The sequence below is a fragment of the Musa acuminata genome, chromosome BXJ2-2 (genome assembly GCF_036884655.1).
Source record: "Musa acuminata AAA Group cultivar baxijiao chromosome BXJ2-2, Cavendish_Baxijiao_AAA, whole genome shotgun sequence".
NCBI lineage: Eukaryota > Viridiplantae > Streptophyta > Magnoliopsida > Zingiberales > Musaceae > Musa > Musa acuminata.
This window is the reverse complement of record NC_088339.1, coordinates 31,026,124-31,050,956: the sequence shown is the minus strand read 5'-3', so window position 1 is coordinate 31,050,956 and position 24,833 is coordinate 31,026,124. Positions and strand designations below refer to the sequence as shown.

Here is a 24,833-nt window from a genome sequence, read left to right as displayed (position 1 = left end):
GTATCGACCTTGTGGACGTAATCAGCAAACATGTCAGCGCGAACGTGGAGCCTCGGGACTGAGATGGAACATCGTGTCCGATGTACCACCTTCGACTCGGGACAATGATCGCCCCTTCCCGCGTCATCCGAAGCCGCATGAGACAATGTTGTACGGTTGAAGATCACTCCGAAAAGTTCAGAACAACGCCATATGACACCGTTCTGTGCAAGTCAATCGACGGTCGCCTAAAGATACAAGTCGGTCGCTCAAGAAGCCGATCGCCATCATCAGATCACATACGATCGACTCTCGAGCATAAGCATAAAAGCCCCATGACCGACATCAAGAAAAGGGGGGATTATCCTTATACAAAAACTCTATTTGATACTGATTTAATTTTCGGAGGAGCCAAGTCATGAAATCCCTCCCCTCGCGACCTAGGCTTGTGTGCAAGGGCCTAACGACGATGAAGCAAATCATGTGTCGACCGAAGAATCGTGTGCGGAGCCATCAACCCAACTCGATAAAAACCACGTCACAGGAACGATCCTGAACATTGATAATTAAACCAAATCATGTTGATACCTCGACCACCACTAAATAAGTTTGTTAACATTAATTATCGTATATATTAATGGTGAGACATATGAGATATTATAGGTTTAATTAAAATTACTGATGCAATATCTACTCGCAAAGGGTTAAACCTTGAATAGATCTTAAATTTTTTATAGAAAAAAATTAATTAGTTTCAAATATGAGTGACGAACATCACGTTAAAAAATACAACACTCGAGTAATTTAACAAACAATTGAAATATAGAAAGAAAACAAACGATCACTGGATTTAGATAAGTCTATACATACTTTGCACACAAGATTTTGAATTCAAATACTATCCTGAAAGCTCTATCAATATTGATATTGACATGAATGGTAATATATCATCGGTTGGAACCCCAACAACAAAATTGTCATATTAAGTTATACATATTGATAGATGTATTCGGATAGAGCAACGACTATAATTAGAATGAAAAATGGGTATAAATTATTATTTCGATGGAATTTAAGGAGTTGCCTCGTTGTTTTCAGCTCTAATGAATAGACGAAGGAAGGAAAAGTCTTCCACAAGGCATCAAAAGGAACGGGTATTTATTAACCTTGAAGTCAATGGCATGACATTAGAACGTATATATTAACTTTGAAGTCAACGGCATGACATTAGAAGACTTCGAACCAACTACCAAGTCGTGGCATACAAACCCAATTTGACACACTCAAATTAATGCTCCCTACTAAAAATAAGATAGTTTCTTATCCAAGCTAATGCACTGCTTTGTCATATGGATGGGCACTTGTAAACCAATGAAGAATCACGTAGAAATGTGTTGAGTCATCTGAGGAGTTTCTCTTCGGACAAGCAAGAAGGAACCGAGGGTCCACTTGGAGTGGCCTATCAGAGGCGGAATGGGACCTAAGGGGATGAGCATGAGGATGAGGATGAAGATGGCTACTTGAGGAGATAAACTTCTTGGAGACTCTTCACCTAACCATGCCTTTGATCCTTTCCGAGGAACGGAAGCAAACTTCATAAATCCTTTTTTTTTTTTTTTACTGTTTTATCGATTTGATGTTGATTAAGTGTTAAAAATTTCTCATATACTTTCTAAGGATTAATCAAGATAATATAGATGTTCGAGGGGTAAGATAGTTATTGCTAGTGGTACGAAAAGAGATGGATGAAAAGTTTTACTAAAATTATAATTTTTTATAATCGAATTAGGAAAGGAATAATAAAAAAATTGTGTAGTCATCTTGAATATTTAGAATATTATAGTTTGCTTTTATTATTATTATCGTAAGAAAAAGTTACAAAAATATGAATAAATTGTTTGTAAGCTTAAGAAAATATTATTCATAGAAACTTTATAGAAGTAAATTTAAGGCTAGTTTGAATAATGAGATTTTTATTTTTTTTTTCTCTTAGACAATCTCATACAAATATTATTTTTTTAATTCAAATACCAAATTATACAATCAATCTACAATGCAATTTTCAGGAGTTACAGCTCACTTGGTATTAATAATATTCATCTAAAGTAAGAAGAGGGAATGGGAGTTAACAACATGATTCATGTTTCATGATTCATCCAAGTTTCAAATCATGATGTCTTGAAAAGCATATTCACCATAAGTAAGTCATTTCATTGAGATCAAATGTCAAAAGTGCATAGTTAGAGATATAATCTTGTGACTATTTTTCCTCTCTCTTGGATTTTCTTGAGTCCACATCATTTCAAGTTGATCTTAAGGCCTTCTTGTTTTCTTTTATGAAATCAGTAGTTCTTCTTCTTGAGCATTGGACATTGTTTCTTATATTTGTAGCATACTGTTTGTTCCTTCTGTGGGTCTCCCATTTAGTTTGCTTTTCTCCATGTTTTACCTTCTTGGGTGTATCCTTTTCCCCTTATCCTCTTCACTTCCACATCAATCATGTTGTTAACTTGATCACAAACCAGTAAGGACTTGGGGGCTGTCACATTTGTCTTCTTATGGTTATCTTCTTCATGCTACTCAAGTGGTCATCACTTCATAGATCAAGATGACCCAATGAAGACCTCTAATGGCATCTTGAAGACATTTTTGTCTTCTTAGATTGTCATTATTTTGAACATTCAAACTTTGCAAGGACCAAGAATTTTCATCAGCAGTTGAAGTCTAGTGTAGCTTTTATTAAGTCCTTTTCAAAAGATTAACAATATTAGTGAATTAAATATCTAGTAGTCAAAGTCATATTTGATTAAAATTTCTAACAAAAAATATATTGGGAATTTTTTTTTTTTTGAAGAGTTCTTTCTGAAGATTGTGAATCATTGTTCTAATTATCTTATCTATCTAATTCTCACCATCAAAAGTTCACTCACAGGCTATTACATAATTCATAACATTAGACAGTTCCATTAACTATCAATATATAAATGAAGGGTTGATCATCTTCTATGACATATATATGCATATTGGGATAGGTAAAATACACAAGGAAGTTACCAAACAATCCCTAATGAGTAGCATGTTGGCATTATTGGCAACCCCAATCTTCCTCTTCAGCCTTTGTCATGGCTTTATCTTGGTCACAGTGTTTAATTGATATGATAAACTCATTCCTCCTTGCATCATTATGCCCACTCTGTCATTTACTTTTTCCACTAGAGTGGATAGGGCAATCCAAATGGTGCAATCTCATTGAACAAAAACAAAAAACTACAATCAAAATGGGATCCCCAGACATGTCTGACAATTAAAAGCTAGTGGTCAGATGTTCTGAGATTATGATAAAGCAGACATATTTTAATGTTCACAGATGTTTGTTGGTTTGCTTTCTCAAAGGCAGTAGGTACAGCACAGTGCACATGCTGCCCAAACTCTCATGGGAGTGAAAGAAAATTGTGCAACATAATGAACACACCTTCTTCTGCATTGATGGTTTGGAAGAGCCAATCCATTTTCTGACTTGTTGATTGATTGAATGCAGAAGCAACCAAAGCAGCCTACCAAAGCTTATCTGAAGCTGGTAAAGGTTTTACCAAAGCAGCTTGACTGTCCATTTCCTACCTACATCATTATGAGATCATCCTTAAGATTCTATAAAATCCATTTATGAGTTAGACAATGATCTTGGTAGATGCTTGTAGAGATACAAGTCAAATGGGTTTCAGAGGTCTCAGCTTTGGAAGCCATGCCTCTTCAATGAAGCCATGTTAGGGAACCACCCTCATTCCAAATTTGCTGTAGCCACTCACTGAAAGCTAGTTGCTTTCATGATTCAAACTCTCTCCACATGCCAAACTTGGCCACAACTTCAGCTATATTTGGAGGTCCATAGGGTACAGTAAGAATCTGCCAAAGAGAGTCAAATGGACAATGAGCAATGTGAGAAATGTAAGAACATGGAAGGACAACTGGCTCTCTGATCAACATTGGCTACAAGCTTTGGGGGCAGTAGTAGAATAAGGAACCAATTTATTGTTTACCTTATGAAATTAGTCAGATGTTAACATGGCATTGCAAAGTGCTAATATATTTTTTTTGGGGTCCTAGTGCATAGCATCTAGCAATGGAGTTGCAGCAATCTAATTCAGATGGAGGAGTTTCCTGTCACAAAGGAGAGCAAAACTTTGAGATATATTTGGCTTCCCTGCATGCCTCATAAAGTTCCAACTTTTTGCCTGAGGGCTATTCAGGCTGCCCTTCTTGTACATTCTAGCTTTGTCTAGAGAGGAATTGTCATAGATGGACAATAAGACAACTCAATTCTATGTTGTGTGGCAGTGAAACATCAAGTGTTCTTTAGATCTTTAGACCAATCTCTACCAGATTCAGTGTGGTATACACCATACATGTTCAGATGTGATGAGAATTACAAAGCAAATGGTTTTTTGCAAAAGGAAAAAGGCTAAAAGTAGAGACAGGAGTTAAATAGATTTAGTGAGTTTGGTCATCAAATTTGGTAAACAAGAATATTTTTATCCAGTATAGTGGAAGATTTTATGCTCCATCTATATGCTTTGGTGGTGAACATGGCTGTTTAGATAGTAGTTGGCTGTTTAAGGAGAGAAAAACAAATCATTATTTCTTTATCTTCTCAACTTGCATTCTGCATCTCTCCAGAATTCCAGCCTTATGATACTTTTGCAGAGAAACAACCTATTATTTCCAACATACAACCACTTGAAGTAAAATAGAAGGCATATAATCCAAGTGTACTGACTTCACTTTCAGACAACAATACAAACTGAAGGGAATAAAGACTCTACAACTTCATCCACATGAAACATCATCAAGCATGGCATGCCCCACTGACACACATCCAAACAAATCTTGAAGAAGGAAACCAGGTATTTTATATTGGACAAGGAGGGCTCAATTGGACATTTCTGAGAACCTGTCATCATTGAACAGCATAGGAGAGACAACATGAATCAATATCTTAGATTTTAACTTGACATCTTAAGGAATGTAGCCCAATATTTCATCTATATGTATCCATCCACAGTGGAAAGATCCTTGGATTGCCCTTCATCCAAACACCATAGCCCATGGCTACAACCACAGCTTTTCTGATCTGATTGCAAAGAACACAAATGCACAATACTAATGTAACTTGTTGGATCTACCTAACAAACCCAAAGAAATTACTTCTCACCCAAAGCATTTTGTTTTAAAGAATAAATGATGAAGATGACATATGATCCTATCAACAATAAAAATATGTGAGATTTTAATTTTTTAATCTTTAGTAAGTGGACCTGATAGATCTTTGAATGAAGAGAGGATCAACACTAATTTTTTTACAAATCAACATGATAAATGATATATCATACTTTGACTAATCTAACTATAATCGTGTTTACGCATACATAGATACATTTGTCATTGATGTTTTTACAAAATATTATTTATTTAATTATTCTATATTTATGTGAATTCAAGCTATGATAGATTTAGGACAGCATTTACTCTTTTTGATTCTTTTTTCCCAAAATATTTTTTTATTTTCAAAATAATTTTATGTTTTCTTTTCAAAATCTGGCTTAGTAAAAAAAAAAAAGTATTACCTCACACAGTACAAAGGAGATTTTGGTTTTATTGCTAATAATCAATTAAGCAGTATTTGGATTAATTATCCATAAATATCATCAAATCCGTCTTGCTTAGGCCATATAATAAATACATTACGATGATATTATTATTATTATTATTATTATTATTTTATTTTCACGATGATATTATTGAGCTCTTATACATTTCAATCATATGATAAATTTTATTTTTATTAAATAGTATGATTTGATCATTAATGAGATTTTCTAATAGTAAAAAAACAATTAGAAATAATTAAACATAGTTAGAAAAAAATCAAGATAAAAAAGAAATGTACTTTAATTAGGCTTTAGCAGCCTTACAAAAGCCATCCTTCGACGACCTCCCGAGAGAAGGGGAAGAAAGGGGGAGAAGAGGAATGGGTGGTTTCTTCTCCAGCCAAGCCGCCTACGCCGCTGAGGACGGCGTGTCCGCCGTCATCGCCATCCACTCCACCGGCGAATGGACCCAGAACTGGGAGTCCCACACCCAAACCAACAAGCTGGTATCTCCGTGATCCGCAAACCCTAATCGGATTGGATTGGTTCGTTTTACCTCTCGATCTCCCCTTTGATTGTTTTCCCTTTTGGATTTGTTGGAAGATGGTGATCGACTTCTCGGCGTCGTGGTGCGGGCCGTGCCGCTTCGTGGAGCCGGCGTTCAAGGCGATGGCCGCCCAGTACTCCGACGCGGTGTTCGTCAAGATCGACGTCGATGAGATCCCGGTGATGCTTCTTCCTCCTGTTTCTTTCATCTCGATTATTGGGGTGATGCTGTTCTTGGTTTGGGGATTTTGTTTGTCGTGACGCGAAATCTAACAACAACATTTAAAGTATAGGAGGTGTCGAAGCAGTGGAAGGTGCAGGCTATGCCGACGTTCGTGCTGGTGAAGGGCGGGCAGGAGGTGGGCAGAATCGTCGGCGCAAAGAAGGACGAACTCGAGAGGCGGATCCAAGAGCAGATCAACACCTAAGGAAGCTTCTCTGGTAATCATGTGTATCTGTCTGTATTACCGCCACCATCATTTGCTTTCCTGTTTTCCAAGTCCTTGTGGTTGCTTGTTTGATATTGCGATCTCATGTTGAGATGAAATGGACACAAGTGCCAAAGACCTTTCCAATTTGCTATTGTTATTGTTGACTAAAATATATCATCATTGTTGTGTGGAATGTGGTATGATACATTCTCTTATGTTTTGCATAGTGGCATTAGGAGTTGGCTTCATTTCTTTGATGATTAGATGGATGCAGAACTTGGTTTTTGTTTAGATGTGGAAAATGGTGTAGTAGTAAATGCCAGTTTATCGTTCTACCGGTCGAAATCATTTGCGTGAAATGTTTTCTTCATTGGTGGATGTAAATTTATGTTTTGCTATGGTGTTATAAATTGAGTTTATTCAATTTATAATAGACTTGAGGCTTCTGTTGTTGGGCAGTAGACCCATTTTATGAATATTGAATTCTGAATCAAATTATTGGATACTAAGCTTTTTCTGATGGATGTAGACTTAGGTTGCAGTTTAAATAGCCAAGTTTGTTTGAATTCCAATTGATTTGATTTGGGTAGAAACAATAGCAGGTTGGGTATTGTGAATCTTACCACGATACGAATTCTCAAAATCGGATACTTGTTCTCTTACCCAAATCCTCTCAAACCCGATTAAAAGGTGTCCGAACCTAGTTTAATTGGATCTCATAGATCAGGACTAAAATTAATTCGATCTGCCACCATCTTACCTTGCATTAGAAATGAGAACAAGCAGGATACCAAATTCGAATCCAAACCTGACCAACAATTTAAGTACACAAACCCAATTCCAGTGTTTGCTTGCTGATCATAACTGATCGAATCCAATTACAGAATAGTTGCGTCGGTAAACCTGATCAATCTGTCATCCCCAGATAGGGTTTTAGTTGCTGGGCAATAGACCCATGTTATGAATTTGGAATCCTGTATCTAAGTTATTTGATGTTGAATTGTTTCCTTCTTTAGTGGATATAAACTTCTTCTAAGGTGGCATTAGTTTATCTGTCAATGGACTTGGGGATTCTGACAGTTGGGCATTAGACTCAAGTTATGAATTAGATATCTGTGTCATATCATTTCATGTTAATTCCTTATTAGGTGGATGTAAACTTGCATTCTGTTCAGGCAGTATAAACTGCAAATCTGTTTATACTCCAATGGATTTAGGGTTTCCTGGTGTTGGGCAATAGTTCCCATGCTATGAAGTTAGAATTCTGGATGTTGGTTTGTTGTTTAATCCCGTATCAAATCATTGGATATTGAACTTGTTCGTTGATGAATGTATACTTGTGTTAAGGCAATACCTCCCAAGTCACGGAAAGCATCAGGAAGCCTTGGCGAGCAACATACAACTGATTCAGCAAATGAGAATATGCCTACAGCTCCCAGCAGCCATGGTCGCATATGATACAAAATGGAGTTCCACGTCCAAGTTATGATGATACACATTATTTGTAGATCTCCACAAGGTCATGGATAGGAATTATCAGGCCTGGCATGCATGACAATTGAGCACTAAATACATCCTCATTAAACAAAAGATACGCTTTCATAGAGTGGAACAAAAAAGACATTCGATATGATCTGTCATTATTTGTCAGTAACCTCACCTCAATTCCCATATGATCTGCAAACACAAAAGGATCATTTAAAATAGGTTCCAAGTGATGTTGGTGATAGTGCTGGTCATGATGATATTGATGATGACCAAATTAAATAGGCCAATAATCTCAAACATACGGCCAGTCATTTGATACATCACAACATAACATTCAGATGGCACCTCACACGGTTAATCCAAGTGGATGTCAAAATAGATCATCGTAAGCGATGATTTCCCGACCATCATGGGAAACCTCTGGTCCGCTTTTGCTCCTCTCTGCAGTCGCACCTGCATCGAGCTTCTCTTTACTTGGACCATGTCGGCTCAGGGGTATTTCTGCACGAAGAAGCCTCGAGGTGGAAGAAATCCCTGCTCCCATCTTTGCTGGTATCGGATCACTCGCCCGAACTACCAGTACCTGCATTGTTTCCCAACAAGAAGGTACAGAGGAAGCATCAAAATGTCTGTGAGACATGCAAGAAATCCAAAAGCAGCCAACGTATAAAGGCAGCAAAGGTAAATTAAACTCCATTCCAGATTCTGGCGCTAGCAAATACTTGAGGGTTTGGCAAAGTCATTTTCATGAGAGAGGGAACATGGCATAAAAATCAAAGGAAAAGAAAATATATTATGGTGAATCAGGACTAGAAAGATTTAACAGTGTGTTGATTGTGTTAATGCTGCTAGTTTTGTCTCATGAATGCTTTAGACGAATTGTAACATCTTTTATAGGGGTAATTACAGGTTACCCCTATAGTTACATATGATTAGCATCATGATTCCTATACTTTAAAAAGTAATATTGGAATCCCTACACTTACGAAAGTGAAACATTTAACCCAAATTCTCCTCACATCGTCAATTTCGTCATGAATGGAAGGGGTAAAAAAATAATTTCATATAAACTTTCTTGTTTTCCTCTCTGCGGATGGCAGCAACGTCAGTGAGGCACGAGGCCAACAATGCTGATGGCATGAAAGGCCGACGCTTGGATCTCTTCTAGAACGCCACCCTCACGAGCCTCCAGTTGCGCTGTGGACGACAGACCAATGGCGACGTCGGTGGCATGCGAGACTAGCGCCTGGATCTCCTCTGGAACACCACCCTCGCGCGCCTTCGGTTGCGTTGCAAATGGCAGACCAACGACGGCGTCGAGTAAAAAACATCACGCCACCAACCCTCCCGTTCCTTGCGAAAGAAGAGTAAGACGGATGGACGAGGGCGACCTAATGTCCATGTTCTCCAAGCAGTTCGTGGGGGCGGCACCGAGGTCGTGGACGCGGGAGGAGGACAAGCTCTTCGAGCAAGCCCTAGTGGTGTACCCGTAAGGCACCTCGGACCGGTGGTTCGCCATCGCGACGCAACTGGCAGGGTGGAGTTCCGCCGAGGCATGGGAGCGCTACCAAGCCCTGGTGGAGGATTGCAATATGATCGAGCGGGGGATGATTGAGGTGCTAGACTGCTGGGGCGAGGTGGACGGCAGTGGAAGTGATGACGAGTCCGACAGCGACGCACGACACCGCTAGCAACCGACCGCCCGAGGTCGGGGAGAGGAGCAGAAGCGTGGCGTCCCCTAGGCCAAGTATGGGAAGAGGGATTAGAGGAACATCTCACGATGGGTGGTGAAGACAAGAACATCGATGCAGGTCGCTAGCCACGCCCAGAAGTTCTTTATCCGCTAGAACTAGAATAATGCCGGCAAGAGCAGAGACACAAAGAGAAAGAGCATCCATGATATCATATAAAAATTAACAATGACTTGTTTTGTGGAAATAAATATATGGTGGATTGGCGTCACCTAAGTGTTAATCGGTGATTAGAAACCCAAAAAAACACAAGAAAGGTGACCGTACGAGTTTGTATCCAAATGCATGCTAATGCCAAAAAATTTATATGAAATTACTGTTTTACCCCTTCCATTCATAATGAAATTAATAACATAAAGAGAATTGAGATTAAATGTTTCACTTTCGTAAGTGTAGAGATCTCAATACTACTTTTTAAAGTATAAGGATCGGGATGCTAATCCTATGTAACTACGGGGGTAATATGTAATTACCCCTCTTTTATATCAAAGATAGATCTATATCTCCGTATGCATTAACAAAAAAGTTAGAAACAAGTAAATGCCAAGTGGCCAACTCTAGAATGCATATCATTTAACCTAGACATACAGTTTCTACCAATAGGACATGATCATCCAGTCAAGATTTCTCCAATTTGATGAGGAGAAATGCCTCCCTGAACTAACAAATTCATTGCATGAAGAATAGGGATTCATCTAAACATGAACCCACTCAGTCTACTAACGAAAAGCACATAGGAAATATGCTGAAGATAGCAATTAAAAGGAATAATATACTTTGCCATCACAACCCTGCATTGCTCCCTCTCTCTCTCTATCTAAATACTTTATTATATCAAATGGTATGAGACTTATCATATTCTTGAAAACCTTCCAGTTCTATCATGTAATAATAATTAAAAGAATAATTCAAATGGACCAAAAAGAAATTACAGCCACCAATATCTCAGCTACCAAAAACATTTATGAACCCATCTTAATCGAACAAAATGCAGGAAATATCACAGTTACTAACTTGCTATGAGAGTCATAACAATCCATCTGGTTTTAGCAAACTAATCATAGAGTACCAGAGAAATCAAATTGCTCGCCAAATAAATGGTGTTTAAATAGACTCAAGCGGTAAATGATTTTGTTTTCTACAAAACTTTTGCAGATTATATAGCATCCTAATTAGGTGCCATCAATTAATCCCTCAATTTCAGCCTCTTTTTTTTACGATAGAGATTGCTTTAGCATAGGGTAATAAGTCAATACCACCTTGAGATTCTGTAAAGCTTGTAGCAGTTGGATGTTAATATATCTCGCACTCTACATGGCATTTTAGCACGAGTGGCACTGCTAGAATAACTAGACAAGGTATCATTTCCTTCGAGGACAAGAAAGAAAGAGGGTTCTAATCTTCCTGGAAGTCCAGGTAGGTTTGAAAATGTCTTGGTCATCTCCATAAAAGATTAAATAATGGGCAATATGACTAGAAGAATGGAAATTTAGATTGCTATTCCTATTCTTCTCTTTTCTCTAATTAATCACTGTTTGTCTGTGTTCTCAACTTTTCCCTCTATGCTCTCTCTTTTATCCTCTAGAACAAAGCTTTGCTCTATCACAAATATCAACAGATGGTTATATCATGAACTGGCAGTGGCATGCTGCCACTAAAATCTGCTGTTAGGATTTATTGCTTAAGCTTGCTATTCACTACCCCTTCTTACTATTGACAACTCCCTTATTATTGGCAACCCCTTAAAAAATAATAAAATATTATTTTACTATTTACGATCCCACTATTACTGATCCTATTTTGTTTTCTTCCCCACAACCCATTATTTCATCTGCTTGTTACGGATGTCGTCACCGCCGACATCGCTCGCTGTTGACGCCACCTCTAACGCCTCTCTGCTCGGTGTCGATGTCATCGACGCCACCTCGACACTCGTCGTAGGTATAGTTAGAGGTGATATCACTCGCTGCCCCCTCCGACAACCCGACGCCTCCCCGCTCACTATTGACGTTATTGACACTCCCTCCAATGTCAGCAACCGTAGCTCCTTTACTTTCTCCTCTGTGAACGCCGCGAACCTCCATTGCACCAACCGCCTGCTCTTCTCCTCCGTCTCCTTCACAGCCTCTTTCAAAGAAGCCTCCAACGTCATGGGGGCGTCAAGGGAGTCAAGATCCAATGACCACCTAAACAGCTAGGCCCACCAACAATTGCCACTTTCGCCAGCAGCCCTCCAACTACACGTGCGGCAAGTGTCAAGGGGTCATCATTGCGGGCGTTGATGGCATCGGCAACAAACGAAGAGGCGTCGAAGGGGGCGGCGAGTGATGTCCGCAGCAATGGCATTGGCGATGACGGCAATAGGGAGTGGCGTTTGCAACAAGGATGAAAAAAGGGATTATGAAGGAAAAAATAAAAGATAAAATCAGTAATACTGAAACTGTAAATAATAAAATAATATATATTTTTTAAGAGATTGTCAATAGTAAAAAGGGATAAAATGCTTCATAGTATAAAGGGGCTGTGAATAGAATTCTCCGTAATTGCTTGATCATTTTCTACTGTTGGATATCACAGCACTGTAGGTCAAGAATTTTCTGCATATTATATTCATCAATACAGTTGGTAATATGAAATTAAATTCCGGATCATTGTCCCTTCAGTACTACTGCTCTGTTTCTGCCAGTAAACCAGAAAGCACTCACTTAGGCTAAGAGACTTGGTGTCACTTTGCAGCCCAATAAACATACATTGCAGATCGATCAATCCTGCCTTTCATCTCTCTGGTATCATAGCTACTAAACGATGTCCTCTAGTTGTATCCTAGAGTCTGCAATCTACCTGTACGCCTAAGCCACACCCTAATATCCAATTAGCCAGATATCCACATCCAGCACAAAATTAGATCTATCCTTCCCTTGGCACTGACAATTCTTTTCATCTTTGACCATGGGAACCAGCGATAAGCTTAAGTTTCCGTTAATGAATTCTTTGAAGGATATGATAGTACAAACAGAGTATCAGCAATTTGCAAGGCATCAACCATTAGAAGGAAGAAGGACTATCAGAAATGAGCACCAGCCTTGACTTGAGAATGAGACCTCAACATCGTTACCGTGGAAGTTGGAAGAGCTAAAGCCACCAAATTTAACAAGCAATCTCTGCAGGGGAAAGTAAAAACGAGTAAAAGGAAGCACCTTTTTGGATCGGACGGTGACACCGAAGGCCGGGTCGAGGGAGGCAGAGATGGCGGCCTCAGCGGCGTGGTCGGAGCGGAAGGTGACGAAGCCGCGGCCGTCGACGTCGATGCGGGTGCGGGAGATGGGGCCGTACATCTCCAGGCGGGACTTCAGTTCCAGCACGGTGCAGTCAGCGGGGAGGCCGGTGACCAGGACGACGGAGGGCGAGGCGGCGGCAGTTGCCTCGGCGGGCTCTCCCTCAGCCGCTTCGGTCGGAGGCGGCCGTCGAAGACGCTTGGAGAGGGAAGCGGGGAACGCATCAGATTTGGGCCTCTCGCCCTTCCCCCTTCGCTTCATGGCTGCTGCCGTAAGCCTCTCTCTTATCCCTCGCCCTCTCCGTTGCCCCGCCGCCGCCAGAGGAGTAAGAATTTGCGACCGCAAACGAACACCAAGTCGGACAGTGCGTCGCATGCGGTGTTCATTTAAAGATTCCTCCTTCCATATAATTTACACACAAATATTAAATTTCATTTGAATTATTTTAAATATTAAGAAAAAAGGGTGGTAAGGATTTTTATATTTTTATTAGTAAATTTAGGCCCCTTGGTTTGTATATTTTGTTTGGTAAATGAGCTTATAAGTACATGCCAATTAATGTTGGAATGAGTTACTAATAATTTTTTGAATGATATTTTGTGTTGATCCCTTAGTATGAATTTTTTTTAAGTAAAATAAAAAATTGGGTTTTGGTATATTATATTTAGATATTGGAATAATCCTTTAGAGAGACAGTAACTTGCATTTAACTCCTAGGCTGGAATAAAAAAGAAGTTGCAATTAGAAAGGCATTTGAATTTGAAGCTGGCATATCTGTTCTTGTTCCAGTCTTTCACAAATCTCAAGCATTTCATAAAAAAAAAAATCAACACATCTTCTCTTTGAAGTCTTCAACTGAGATGGTCAACTTTATCTGCAATGATGGAGCAATTGTTTCTCTCTAAAAGAAGGTGATTTGTAGCAAACACAACCAAATATTTCATCCATGGAAAATAAGAGAATGACATGGAGATGGGGAGTTCATCACAGGCATAGACATGTTTCCACCTCCAAGCAGCCAAGTAATGATGGTTCATGCATAGGTAACAATGAACACCAAATAACATTGAAAAGGTGAAAAAATAAATGATGAGTTATGGAGATGAAGAAATAGTAAGGAATGAAATCTGTACATTACAGGAAGAAGGCCCTGAGAAACAACATCAATGTTGATTGTGACTCTATAACCCTTGATTACAACAATAAAGAATGGTCATAACATGTATGCTTCAGTTTGCTATAAACTAGCAATAATAAAGATATAAATTAGGATCAATAAATTGTTGCTTGATAGCAGCTTGGAGAATACAGAGTCTGAAGATCCACTAACATCCAGCTGCCCCGCGGTTAGGTATTCGTTCTTACCAGAAGCTGTACTAACATTGACAGATTGAGAGCCTGCATGAAAAACAATATAGAAACAACATTAGTGTTCCTTCGAGTATGAAGATAAAAGAAAACAGGGAATTGTTGATGATGAGACTTACAGTCATAATTCATCCAACCAATGCGTTGATTAGCTAAATCATAAACAAATATCTTATCCTTGAGAACAAGGTCTGGAAAGGAGAGAATATTTTTTGTTAGCTGTAAATTGTGAGTGTACTCTATAGCAGTCCAAAAAGGTAGGAATCATATTTAAGCTTGTATGAGAAATCATTTCTATCAAAAACGACATTGTTCAGCAAACAGGTTAAAAGATTATGTAAATCATTTCTATCCTTGGATTCATGGCACTTTCAGCAAACGTTGCCATGGATCAGGAAGTTAATATCACAAATTTGTATTTCTTGGGAGCCTGGTGAACCAACAAAAGATACACAACACAAATATAGCATTCCATAAAGATTCACAGCAGACTACATAAAATGTATGAAACTCTAAGCCAATATTTTGATAATCTGATTTTTCAATTTTCAAAGTTTGATACTATCATGGTTTGTTTTGCTAATTTGAAGGACCTTGACCATGTTTTGTTTTACATTAATTATTAGGTGAATAATTGATTCATAAAAGATATTTTCAGTAATTGACAGCCTGATGGTCTAAAGAAGCTCATACTAAATATTTTTTTATGTGAGGATATAAAGAAACTTCTCCAAGGTTTACATAGGTCTGCTAATAGCAGAGACATCCCCAGATCAAGGAGACTTGTATAGCCCCGTGAAGAGCAAACAACTCAGTCGTTTCACTGCTTCAGCTTTAATTGTTTCTTTCATCACCTTTCTGGATTCTTTGATCAGTGTTTCAAAGTGCATTCCGCAAGATCAACCTCTACCTACATGGCATATCAACCAAATGTGGATGGTTCTGTGCTCAAACCAAAAAATCTTTGCCTTTTAGCCAACCTTGTTCTGTCCTGCCTGCTCATAACCACATAAACTCTGCAAAGTTCTACACCAACTTAATTCAATGAAGCTGGTACTATGTCATTTTTGTAATGCGCAACATGATGCTTAACTATAAATTTTACATATCTATAAAGAGTGAGATGCTAATGTTTGTAATTGTTCTATTGGTCCAAAATGATCTTAACTGATATATCATGTGCCATTATTTCTAATTTTACGTTATAAAAGTGAAAAACACCTGCATTGGACTGAGGACCGAGAAAAACACAGAAAAAAAACATCTTGTCAGCAGGTGTTTTTCAATATTTCAATGGCATCGAAAAACACATCTACAATTTTTCAATTTTGTCAGCAACGTATTCTTGATATTGCCACTAGTCAGTAACTATTGGTTAAAAAATGGACCGAGGAATAACCTATCACTTTACCTAGAAACAGTCAAACTAAATAGTGGAGTCCAAAGAATAAAATGTCAGTTCATGAAACCAATAATCCACTAAAATAAAATCTGATGAAAAAGTGAAGTCAAAGTACCCCCTAGTATCGTTATTCCTGAGCCCTTGTTGTTTTGCCAGCCAATACACCATATGATAGAATTATCCTGCACGAGGTCAAACAATATGTTCCCTTTAGATAGAATGCTCTGTAATGCCATTCATGCGGTTGTATCTGTAGCCATATACAATGGGGCCACATCTACTCCTTGGCAAGGCCTATACAATAATAACATTGTACGGTATGGCTGCAGATGTGACATACAACCATGCCCAGATGGTTGTATACAGGATACAAAAGGACAGCATGGTAGTCTCGGTAGGCTGATTACACAGACATATGCTGCTCCTCCTTGCCTTTTTTTCCTTCTGTTGTTATTGTTATTGTATAACAATATAATATGTGAACAAAATAGTATTACATTAATCAACTAGCATCCTTTTCTCAAAGTCATCAGTTAAGATATCTTCTTAATAACGTCACATACAAGAAAAAACTTTAATAGGCATAACATACTGTTAAAATTGTTATTTAAGTATTATTGTTGACTTTTAATATGGTCCATGACTGTACATAGCAAAATCTTTCCACTAGTAATTAGGCCCTTATTCCAGCAAGCCTTTTATGACGATGGTCAAATACATCAATGAGGTAGCTACTGTATGTCAGCATATGTACAAATGCCTATTGCTGCTCTCATGGAAGTACTTAGCAACATGGAGTAACTTACAATAGACCCCTGCTGTAAAAGATAGTCCTCAGGCTTTATCAACATGGACGCACCACCCATAAACTTCAATGTGACAGAAGGAAATGATTCATCAACACTGTATAGGATAAGAGATGTATTAGATGGTGATCACCTCAAAGGTACCATATTTCAGGAAGTAATTATTCTCAAATGATAGTATAGTAATTGGAAGAACCTGTCAGATGTAACAAAACACACGTTGTCTCTAAGAGCAAAGGAATGTACCGAAGATGGAAGAGATGCAAGTATCTACAAGGGCATAAAAAAAAGTATATAAAACATATTGTTCATAATAAGTCATACTTAAGCTCAAAGAGTGACAATTTAACATACTGCATTAACAAAAGGAATATATGCTTTTTCCGCAAGGTAAGCAAGTGTGGTCCCTGAATCAACAATGGTGCCCTGTGTATTTGATGTTGCAAATAGTGAGGAGTCAATAGCTAGTTCCCGCCCATTGACAGCAAGGCTCTCTAGATTTAAGTTGTAGTGAGGCCTAAAATATAAAGAAAGACAATTACAATCTGCAGAAACTTATAATTAGAACAAGAGTCTCCAAAAGCAAAAGAAAAAAGAGGGGGAAGCATTCAAGAAACAACCAACTTAAAGAATTAATAGACCAATGTGTGAATTCTGAGATCAGATTAATGTGTTTCTCTACGTAAAAAATGCATAAAATCTATCAGGAGTTCTGCAAAATCCCTGAAAGTTTATTTCAAGCTCATTCCAGATTTTCCTCATGCAGATTTAGCTGCAAAGTGAAAGTGCCTCCTCGATAAACTTAAATTTTCTAGAAAAATTAAGAAGGTAAGAATCTAATTCTTAATATCTATCCTTTAACATCTGTAGTCCATATGTTCTAAGAATGGTTGCACAAATGAAAAGAACAAAGAAAACATGATTGCCATATTAAACTTGTCATTGACAAATTGTCTCGAAAAAATACAATATTGACAAATCAATCCCAAATCTGACCTTAAGAAGATGACCAGACTACAAAAATGTGTATTTTGATAATTAAAATACACAGGCTCAGAATGGATTTTGAAGAGCTAAGCTATCTGGTTCATGATCCACCTCTTTGCATGTAGATGACCTACTGAAGGTTCTACTACATTCTGAAGCAAGAACCTCATTGCAGTTATTTTCAAATGTTTCACAAACTATACAAAGGTGCATTTGATAGTCAAGTCTTGAATCCAGCTCCAAACGAAACTCTAAGCATCTAGCCCAGACTGCTCTTTGCACATAAATGACCATCAGTAGGTCACTACTATGATAACTTCAACATATACACGTCTCAAATCTTTGGTGAAGTTCTTCATCATAAATATTCATCATTGCAACCCAATCGCTGAAATTTACTGATACGAAGTTCTTTAAGACTTCCAATAATTAAATCAGGGGACAGTGCATTTCATATGTCAAAGAAACCAGACATTTGAAATGGATATATGCAGCAGGCTTATGTTAACCAAGTATCACCCAACTGGATGCACTCCAAGAAACCAACAGATTAAACATTCCATAAATGGAATTATCACACTAGAACCTGCATCAGGTTGCTTATGTCACTCAGATGTTAGACTTTTAATAAAATGTCCAAAATTTAATTAAATTTCCAAGAAAACAATTAAAGTTATGGCCACTATAATGAGAAGTAAATAAGGACCGATAGTCAAATAGCATTAAAACTAATATTATCTAGAAGAAATTCAAATATAATGAAAGAATTATAGCTATATGCATGTAAACCAATTAACATTAGCAAAATGAGAAATCCTACAATTCTTAGTCTAGATTTTAGCACATGAATGAGCAGAATTTTGCAATCCCCAAAATGTTCTATTGAAGAACACTTACTGTGATTGAACAAGTGGGGTATAGACAATACCCGGTTCTACAATCTCTCCGAGAACCAATATGCCTCCACCATTGTCTGATCCTTTCAAGCAATGAGAAAAAACCTTAGGAAAATTCCCAGCAGAGGAGAGCTGCGAAATGACAGACAAGTCGTTCTGTCCAAAACCAAAAATTCCATCAACTGCCCTATCTGACTTGGTCAAATCTCCAGACTGCGAGTTGCTACATCTGTTGTAATCAAACTTATGAGAAACTCAGGCAATCACATTTCACAATATCAGCTAGGGGTTGAATTAATTATAAATGAAAAAATAAAGAAAGAAAGATGTACGCACTTGTTGGTTTGTTACCTATGGGTGATGCTTAAATAACTTTTAGAATGAAATTACAGTAGGCAAGTAACTTAATGCACAGAAATCTTTTGCATCATTATGAGCAAGATAGCAAGGCTTACAGTGTCCAGAAGTGAGTTTTGCCATTGCTTGGTACTATATTGGTTTCCTAGAATCACATGTTTATGATATCAAAACTTAAGTAACAAGAAGATGTATACTCCATGAATTTGTCATTTGAATGTCATCTTCTTGTTTGGCATATTAGTTCCTGATTCAAAATTTATTGGACAAAGAAAGCTAAATTAATTTTTCCTTCGTACTTCACTGATTATTTGAGGCACCAAAAAATGCATACAAGTGATAATTCGAACGATTTTTTAAATCTCACTTAAGACTTTAGGCAATAAATTTTTTTTTGAGCATATGTCGGCTAGGAATTACTGTAAGCAGTTTACCCAAAAACAATTGTGGCTGAAGAATTTAAAAATTGCTCATTCTCCAAAACTGTGTCGAAGTGCATCATATCAGATACATAATACCCAGAAGTGCCGCTCCCATCACCGTACTGGAAAGAGTAACCACATAGCGAGCTCGAAAAATCAGAGCTGGAGCATAATGCCTGTCCACTTTGGAGGGCATAGGAGCACCGATCATCAGAACAGGTTATGGTCGTAGATGTGGATGACTTATCAGGATCAAAGAACTCCAGTTGGATCTGCAAAGAAGGAAATGACCAAATCGGCAATAATTTTCCGTTGTGAAGCTCCGAAATGATATGGTACCATCAAACTTAAATCTTCTAAGTTCATTATCAAATAAAACCAACAAAATTGTCGAAAATCATCTAAAAAAAATATCATCTTGAGGAGACTGAGGAACAGCAGGCCTTACATTAAGCCCACTTGAAGTTGGGCATCCGGCGCAGGAACTGCAGGTTACCCATAAGATGTCGCTCCCAGTGTCAATCTGAACGTAGAATTCCTTCGCAGGGTTGCCCAATTTAACTCGACTAAAGTAGAGCCTGCGGTTCAACATCATAGTTAACAGAATAAACACCAATTGGTTATTTAGGCCACAAAAATCGTTCCTCTGCATATTTACAATATCAGAAAAAGAACACTCACAATAAATATGCATTGGAACAACCAATTCCTGTCAAAAGAAAGGGAGGAAAAGAGAAACGAAAAACTAAGAAATAGGAAGAAAACACACACCAATAAATGCTAAAGCAACCGCAACACACGAGTTCCGATCGAGTGGATTCGCTTGGAAGCAATTTCAAACCCAAGAATCAAAGATCCCTTAAAGAAGACGAGACGGAGAAGATATGTCTGATACAGAAGAAAAAGGAAATGGATAACGATCTCCGTAAACAAAGAAGAAATACAAAAAGGGTACCCGGCGATCGCCGGATTCGCAGAACCGTCAACGGGGAAATCCACCACTCCAGCGGCCGGCAAAGAAGAGGAGCCCAGGAGGAGCCGGCCATGGCGAGCGCCGTCACGGACTCGGAGATGCTCCAATGGGGCCCCTCTCACTGGCACTGCCCTCTCCAGAATCAGCTTCGCCGGGAAACCCGCTCCGGCCCCGGCGAGGTGGAGCGCGGTCACCGCCCCGGCCAGGAGCAGGAGGGGAATCACCGACATCCCCCCTCTACTTCCTTATGCCTCTCTCTCTCTCTCTTAACTATCGTTATTGGATCACTCCACGACAAAGGAGACCACCGCACAAAGAATTTGACGGAGGGAGGATTGAGGCGTTGGTTCGGCGGACACCCGACTCGTACTTTTGTTCTTTGCTTCGACTTCGTCTCTGCTCTCCTCTCTCACAGGTAGCGTTACGAAGTTACATATACCTCATTTACTGTTCTTAGGACGAGCTTCTATCGCACCTTATTTATTGCTTGGAACTTTATGTTTAGGCTATCTTTATGCCTTATTTATCGCTTCGAGATTTATGGGCACGCAAAAAAGAAATTACTTGACGTTTCTCTTTTCTTTACTACAATATATATATATATATATATATATATATATATATATATATATTACATTTTTGATAATTAAATCTAACTCTCTTCTACATGAAAAACTTCCATCCCGGACAATACACAATATTATACACAGTATTTGGATCATATTGAATAATTCTGATGTATATAATTTTTTTAGTTTTTATACAATATTTTAATATTATATTATTAAGCACCATAACTCTAATGTAGTATAAAAATATTATAAATATAATATTCTTACAAGATTTATAGTATTTTTTGATGTTTTTAAGATACTATAACATAATGTAAAAAATACTGATTTATCTTATTAACCGTTTCATAATAAGATGGGAAAAAATATTTCATAAAATTTAAAATATTATTTTTTTAATTTTTAAAATATTTAAAATATAGAAGAAAAATAAATAAATGTGGGACGTTTTAAAAAAAATAAAAAAAAATCTCTCAAAAAATACTAACTAAATCATATCGTACTGAAATCAAAATCAAATCGATTTAATAGTTCTTTGGCTTCGATCTGAATTTGAATCGACCATTTAATTTCAATTCCTAAGTTTGAAAAATCAGAATCATCGGTTTCGAAATCAACGGCTTCGATTACGATTTGAATAGTTAATTTCATAAATTTTATTTTTATATATTTTTTAAAAGATATATTTATAACGGTTTATATTTTATTTTTTTTAATAATAAAATAATAATAATAATAATAAAATTGACCGTTCGAGTCATAATCGAGACTTTATTACGATTGACGTGTGTCCAACGACTTCTTTGCTTGAGACTCAGGTTAGGTTCATGTCCATGTTTTGGCATTAGAAGCTTTGATGGAGACGGTGAGGTCATGTCATTATCTTGCTTGTGAGTCTGAGTCGGAATCTGAGCTCACTGTAACCCGAATGTGCTGCCACATGGAGAGAGGCTCATCAGATTTGAGTTTGGGTTGCATGATTATTAATAATGAATCCCCTCCGTTATGCTGTAAAGATACTTTTAACTCTTTCATCAGTTTGTGATATTATTATAATCCTAAACTTAAATTAAAGAAAAAAATTATTATATATATAGAACGAGATCAAACCAAGTTCACTATAATTTTAATCATCAAATCAAGCTACACTAAAAGGAAAGATGACTAAGAGATTCGAACTATCATTGAGGTGATTAAATGAATAGATTTGAGATATCAAAACTCCAATAAGGATAATTTGGTAATAATGAAGCTCCAACCAACCAACTCCTCTAAACGATTTTTGGAGAAAAAAATCATTTTGATATCATGTGAATTACCAATTATCTTAAAATGATCTTAGGGCATTACCAATTATTGGATGTTTATCTAATTTATTATATTTATATACTTTAATTTATTATACTTATATTATATAGTTTTTCTAATTCCAATTTATATACCTAAATCTCGGTGTCTGAAGTCACTTAAATCATCTGGTCCCACCCGTCTCCGATCACGAGGCAGGTACGCGGTGGGTGTCCTTCGGTTGGTACCACAGTATTTTGTGCCGCATACCTTGCGTCGATTGCCACGTCGATACCGAAAAGGTAAGCAACGGCGGAGACGCGTCCAACGCATCGATCCGTGGACTCGAAATGTCGTCCAATCGGAACTAGCCTCGTTCTCCATAAATAGCATAACCGAACCGATGTTTCTCGCCTTCGACGATCGAATCCCTCGAGGAATTCTCTTCATCTCTCATGGCGCCCAAGGCCGGGAAGAAGCCCGCGGAGAAGAAGCCTGCCGCCGCAGAGAAGGCCCCGGCGTCTGATGACAAGGAGGAGAAGAGTGCTGAGAAGTCTCCTGTCTCCGCTGAGAAGAAGCCCAAGGCAGGGAAGCGGTTGCCGTCGAAGGAGGGCGTCGGCGCGGGCGGCACAGACAAGAAGAAGAAGAAGGCAAAGAAGGGGAGCGAGACGTATAAGATCTACATCTTCAAGGTGCTGAAGCAGGTGCACCCGGACATCGGGATCTCCAGCAAGGCCATGTCCATCATGAACTCCTTCATCAACGACATCTTCGAGAAGCTGGCCCAGGAGGCCTCTCGTCTCGCCCGCTACAACAAGAAACCCACCATCACCTCCCGCGAGATCCAGACCTCCGTGCGCCTCGTCCTCCCTGGCGAACTTGCCAAGCATGCCGTCTCCGAGGGCACCAAGGCCGTCACCAAATTCACCAGCTCCTAGAGACTCTGCGACTTGTGGATCGTTAAAAAAAAATAGGGTTAGGGTTTTAAGATGCTTTTTGTGAATCTGTTTTTATTCGGCCGATGTAATAAGTCTTTGATGATAGAAGATAGAATATCGTGACCTGCCTTTCTTAGACATGTTGAATTACGATTCCAATTGTTTCTGCTGGCTCTATTGGAAGATATGTATAACATTGCACGTTTCTCTGTGATATGAAGCCTTGTCCGGTACTCAGGGCGTTGTTTGGATGCTGACCGATGGAGAAAAGAGAAGCGCAATGGGAAGGAAACGGTAAACTAGCATTTTCACTTGAGTTCTGCAGTTTTGCATATTCTTTGATGATGTTGGTATTCATGTTGGCATCCACTTTTACATGCTGTTATGTAAATTTATACCCCCTTTTGTTGCTAAGAGATCAAAGTGAGTTACTTTAGATAATATGCTGTATTAATTATGTTCATTGATCACCGGGTATTGTGATTTAGGTTTTGATATTTTCAAAATTTTGCTTCTTTAGGTCCTTGCATGATTAGCTTGTAAATAAATGGTTGCCTCTTTTGTCATGTATATACTAATTTAGTCCAATAGAAGTAAGGTTTTAAATATTGGTCTGGTCATAAGTGTCAAATCATTATTTACTGTTCTAACTTAGGTTCATTGTGTCCTGACATATTGCCCTATACGAGCAGTACCAACTTATTGCCATATATGAGCAGTACCAATAGAAATTGGTATGATATTTCATGAGTTGTATATACTAGTTTAATATGTATTGTATTGCGACATGTGTTCATTCGAAAAGGGTTAGTCATTTCATATAATGATCTCTTAAGGACATATAAAAGAGAAGATAGGTTCGAAGAAGTGTTTAACTTATTTCATAAATAGTCATTTCAACAAATACTTAATAGATAATATAAATTATAAACATAAATTTTATAAATTTTGAATGACTGTACGATAAAGGGTCCAAGATGATTGTTATGATTAAAAGCTTTATAAGTGTCCACTTGACATTATTATGAAACAAGATAGTGAACTAGTTTTAGATGCTATCCTAAAGATTCATTTAGTCATGTGCTATCTTGGTAGTTGTTGCAAGTTGTGTTGATTAACATTTTATACAACTCTATAGAGTTAGAAAATTTTTAAAATGACATGCTTAAATGGTTTGTTTTTGGATAGTTTTACCTTTATGTGATAAATGCACGTATTGTGTATTCACAAGATTAAAATGGTTACAAAAAGTAAATAAAATGATGTCATCAAGTTTATTGTAAGCTCTTTGCATGTTATACAAAGAATGAACAAAATCGAAAAATATTGATATACATAAACATTACATCAAATATCTTATTTATAAATTTATTTGTGATATTTTATCGATCTTTATTGGTTATTATAAATCCCTAAGATGAAAAAAAAAGATTTTTCTTGTCAATTAAGAGATTAGCACAATCTACTATCAATAGAATTGATTATTACTGGTGAGGATTTGATAATTATTTTCTTTTATTAAGTTTTTTAAAGGGTCTTTTAATATTTATAAAACTCCTTTATTGGTTAAATAATAGAATTAGGGTATTTGATTTTACTTATTGTCTTAAGAGTTGAGAAGATATAAGTTATTTAATTTTGCTTTCTCCTCGAGGATTGTACTTAATACATTAAGTTGGTTATCAGTATTCATTGGATCTTTGATTATAT

The 24,833-nt window shown here is 37.7% G+C and overlaps 4 protein-coding genes across 5 annotated transcripts; 2 read left to right on the top strand and 2 right to left on the bottom strand.

The window, feature by feature from the left end:
• The first annotated feature begins 5,952 nt into the window (after nt 1-5,952).
• Nucleotides 5,953-6,816, top strand: LOC103975269 (thioredoxin H2-2-like). The gene is made up of 3 exons (XM_009390184.3): nt 5,953-6,130; nt 6,228-6,350; nt 6,464-6,816. The coding sequence occupies exons 1-3, from the start codon at nt 6,005-6,007 to the stop codon at nt 6,596-6,598; spliced, it is 384 nt and encodes a 127-aa protein (XP_009388459.2). The 5' UTR covers nt 5,953-6,004; the 3' UTR covers nt 6,599-6,816.
• A 1,458-nt stretch (nt 6,817-8,274) lies between these two features.
• LOC103975270 (uncharacterized protein At1g27050) lies at nt 8,275-13,512 on the bottom strand. Its single transcript, XM_009390185.3, has 2 exons — nt 13,038-13,512; nt 8,275-8,672 (listed from the first exon to the last, which is right to left on the bottom strand). The coding sequence occupies exons 1-2, from the start codon at nt 13,488-13,490 to the stop codon at nt 8,460-8,462; spliced, it is 666 nt and encodes a 221-aa protein (XP_009388460.2). The 5' UTR covers nt 13,491-13,512; the 3' UTR covers nt 8,275-8,459.
• Nucleotides 13,513-14,157: 645 nt separating this feature from the next.
• LOC135606032 (aspartic proteinase 36-like) lies at nt 14,158-20,764 on the bottom strand. Of its 2 annotated transcripts, none has more exons than XM_065096742.1 (10): nt 20,309-20,764; nt 19,802-19,931; nt 19,450-19,625; nt 18,576-18,803; nt 17,046-17,208; nt 16,888-16,961; nt 16,692-16,788; nt 16,001-16,067; nt 14,603-14,674; nt 14,158-14,513 (listed from the first exon to the last, which is right to left on the bottom strand). In XM_065096742.1, exons 1-10 carry the CDS (start codon nt 20,554-20,556, stop codon nt 14,353-14,355), a joined length of 1,416 nt encoding a protein of 471 aa, XP_064952814.1. In that variant the 5' UTR covers nt 20,557-20,764; the 3' UTR covers nt 14,158-14,352. The 2 variants fall into 2 exon arrangements, with proteins under 2 accessions (XP_064952814.1, XP_064952812.1); XM_065096740.1 differs by having other exon boundaries at nt 19,366-19,625; nt 20,309-20,763.
• A 1,838-nt stretch (nt 20,765-22,602) lies between these two features.
• LOC135606031 (histone H2B.3-like) lies at nt 22,603-23,337 on the top strand. Its single transcript, XM_065096739.1, has one exon. The coding sequence runs from the start codon at nt 22,641-22,643 to the stop codon at nt 23,121-23,123; it is 483 nt and encodes a 160-aa protein (XP_064952811.1). The 5' UTR covers nt 22,603-22,640; the 3' UTR covers nt 23,124-23,337.
• The last annotated feature ends 1,496 nt before the right edge of the window (nt 23,338-24,833 follow it).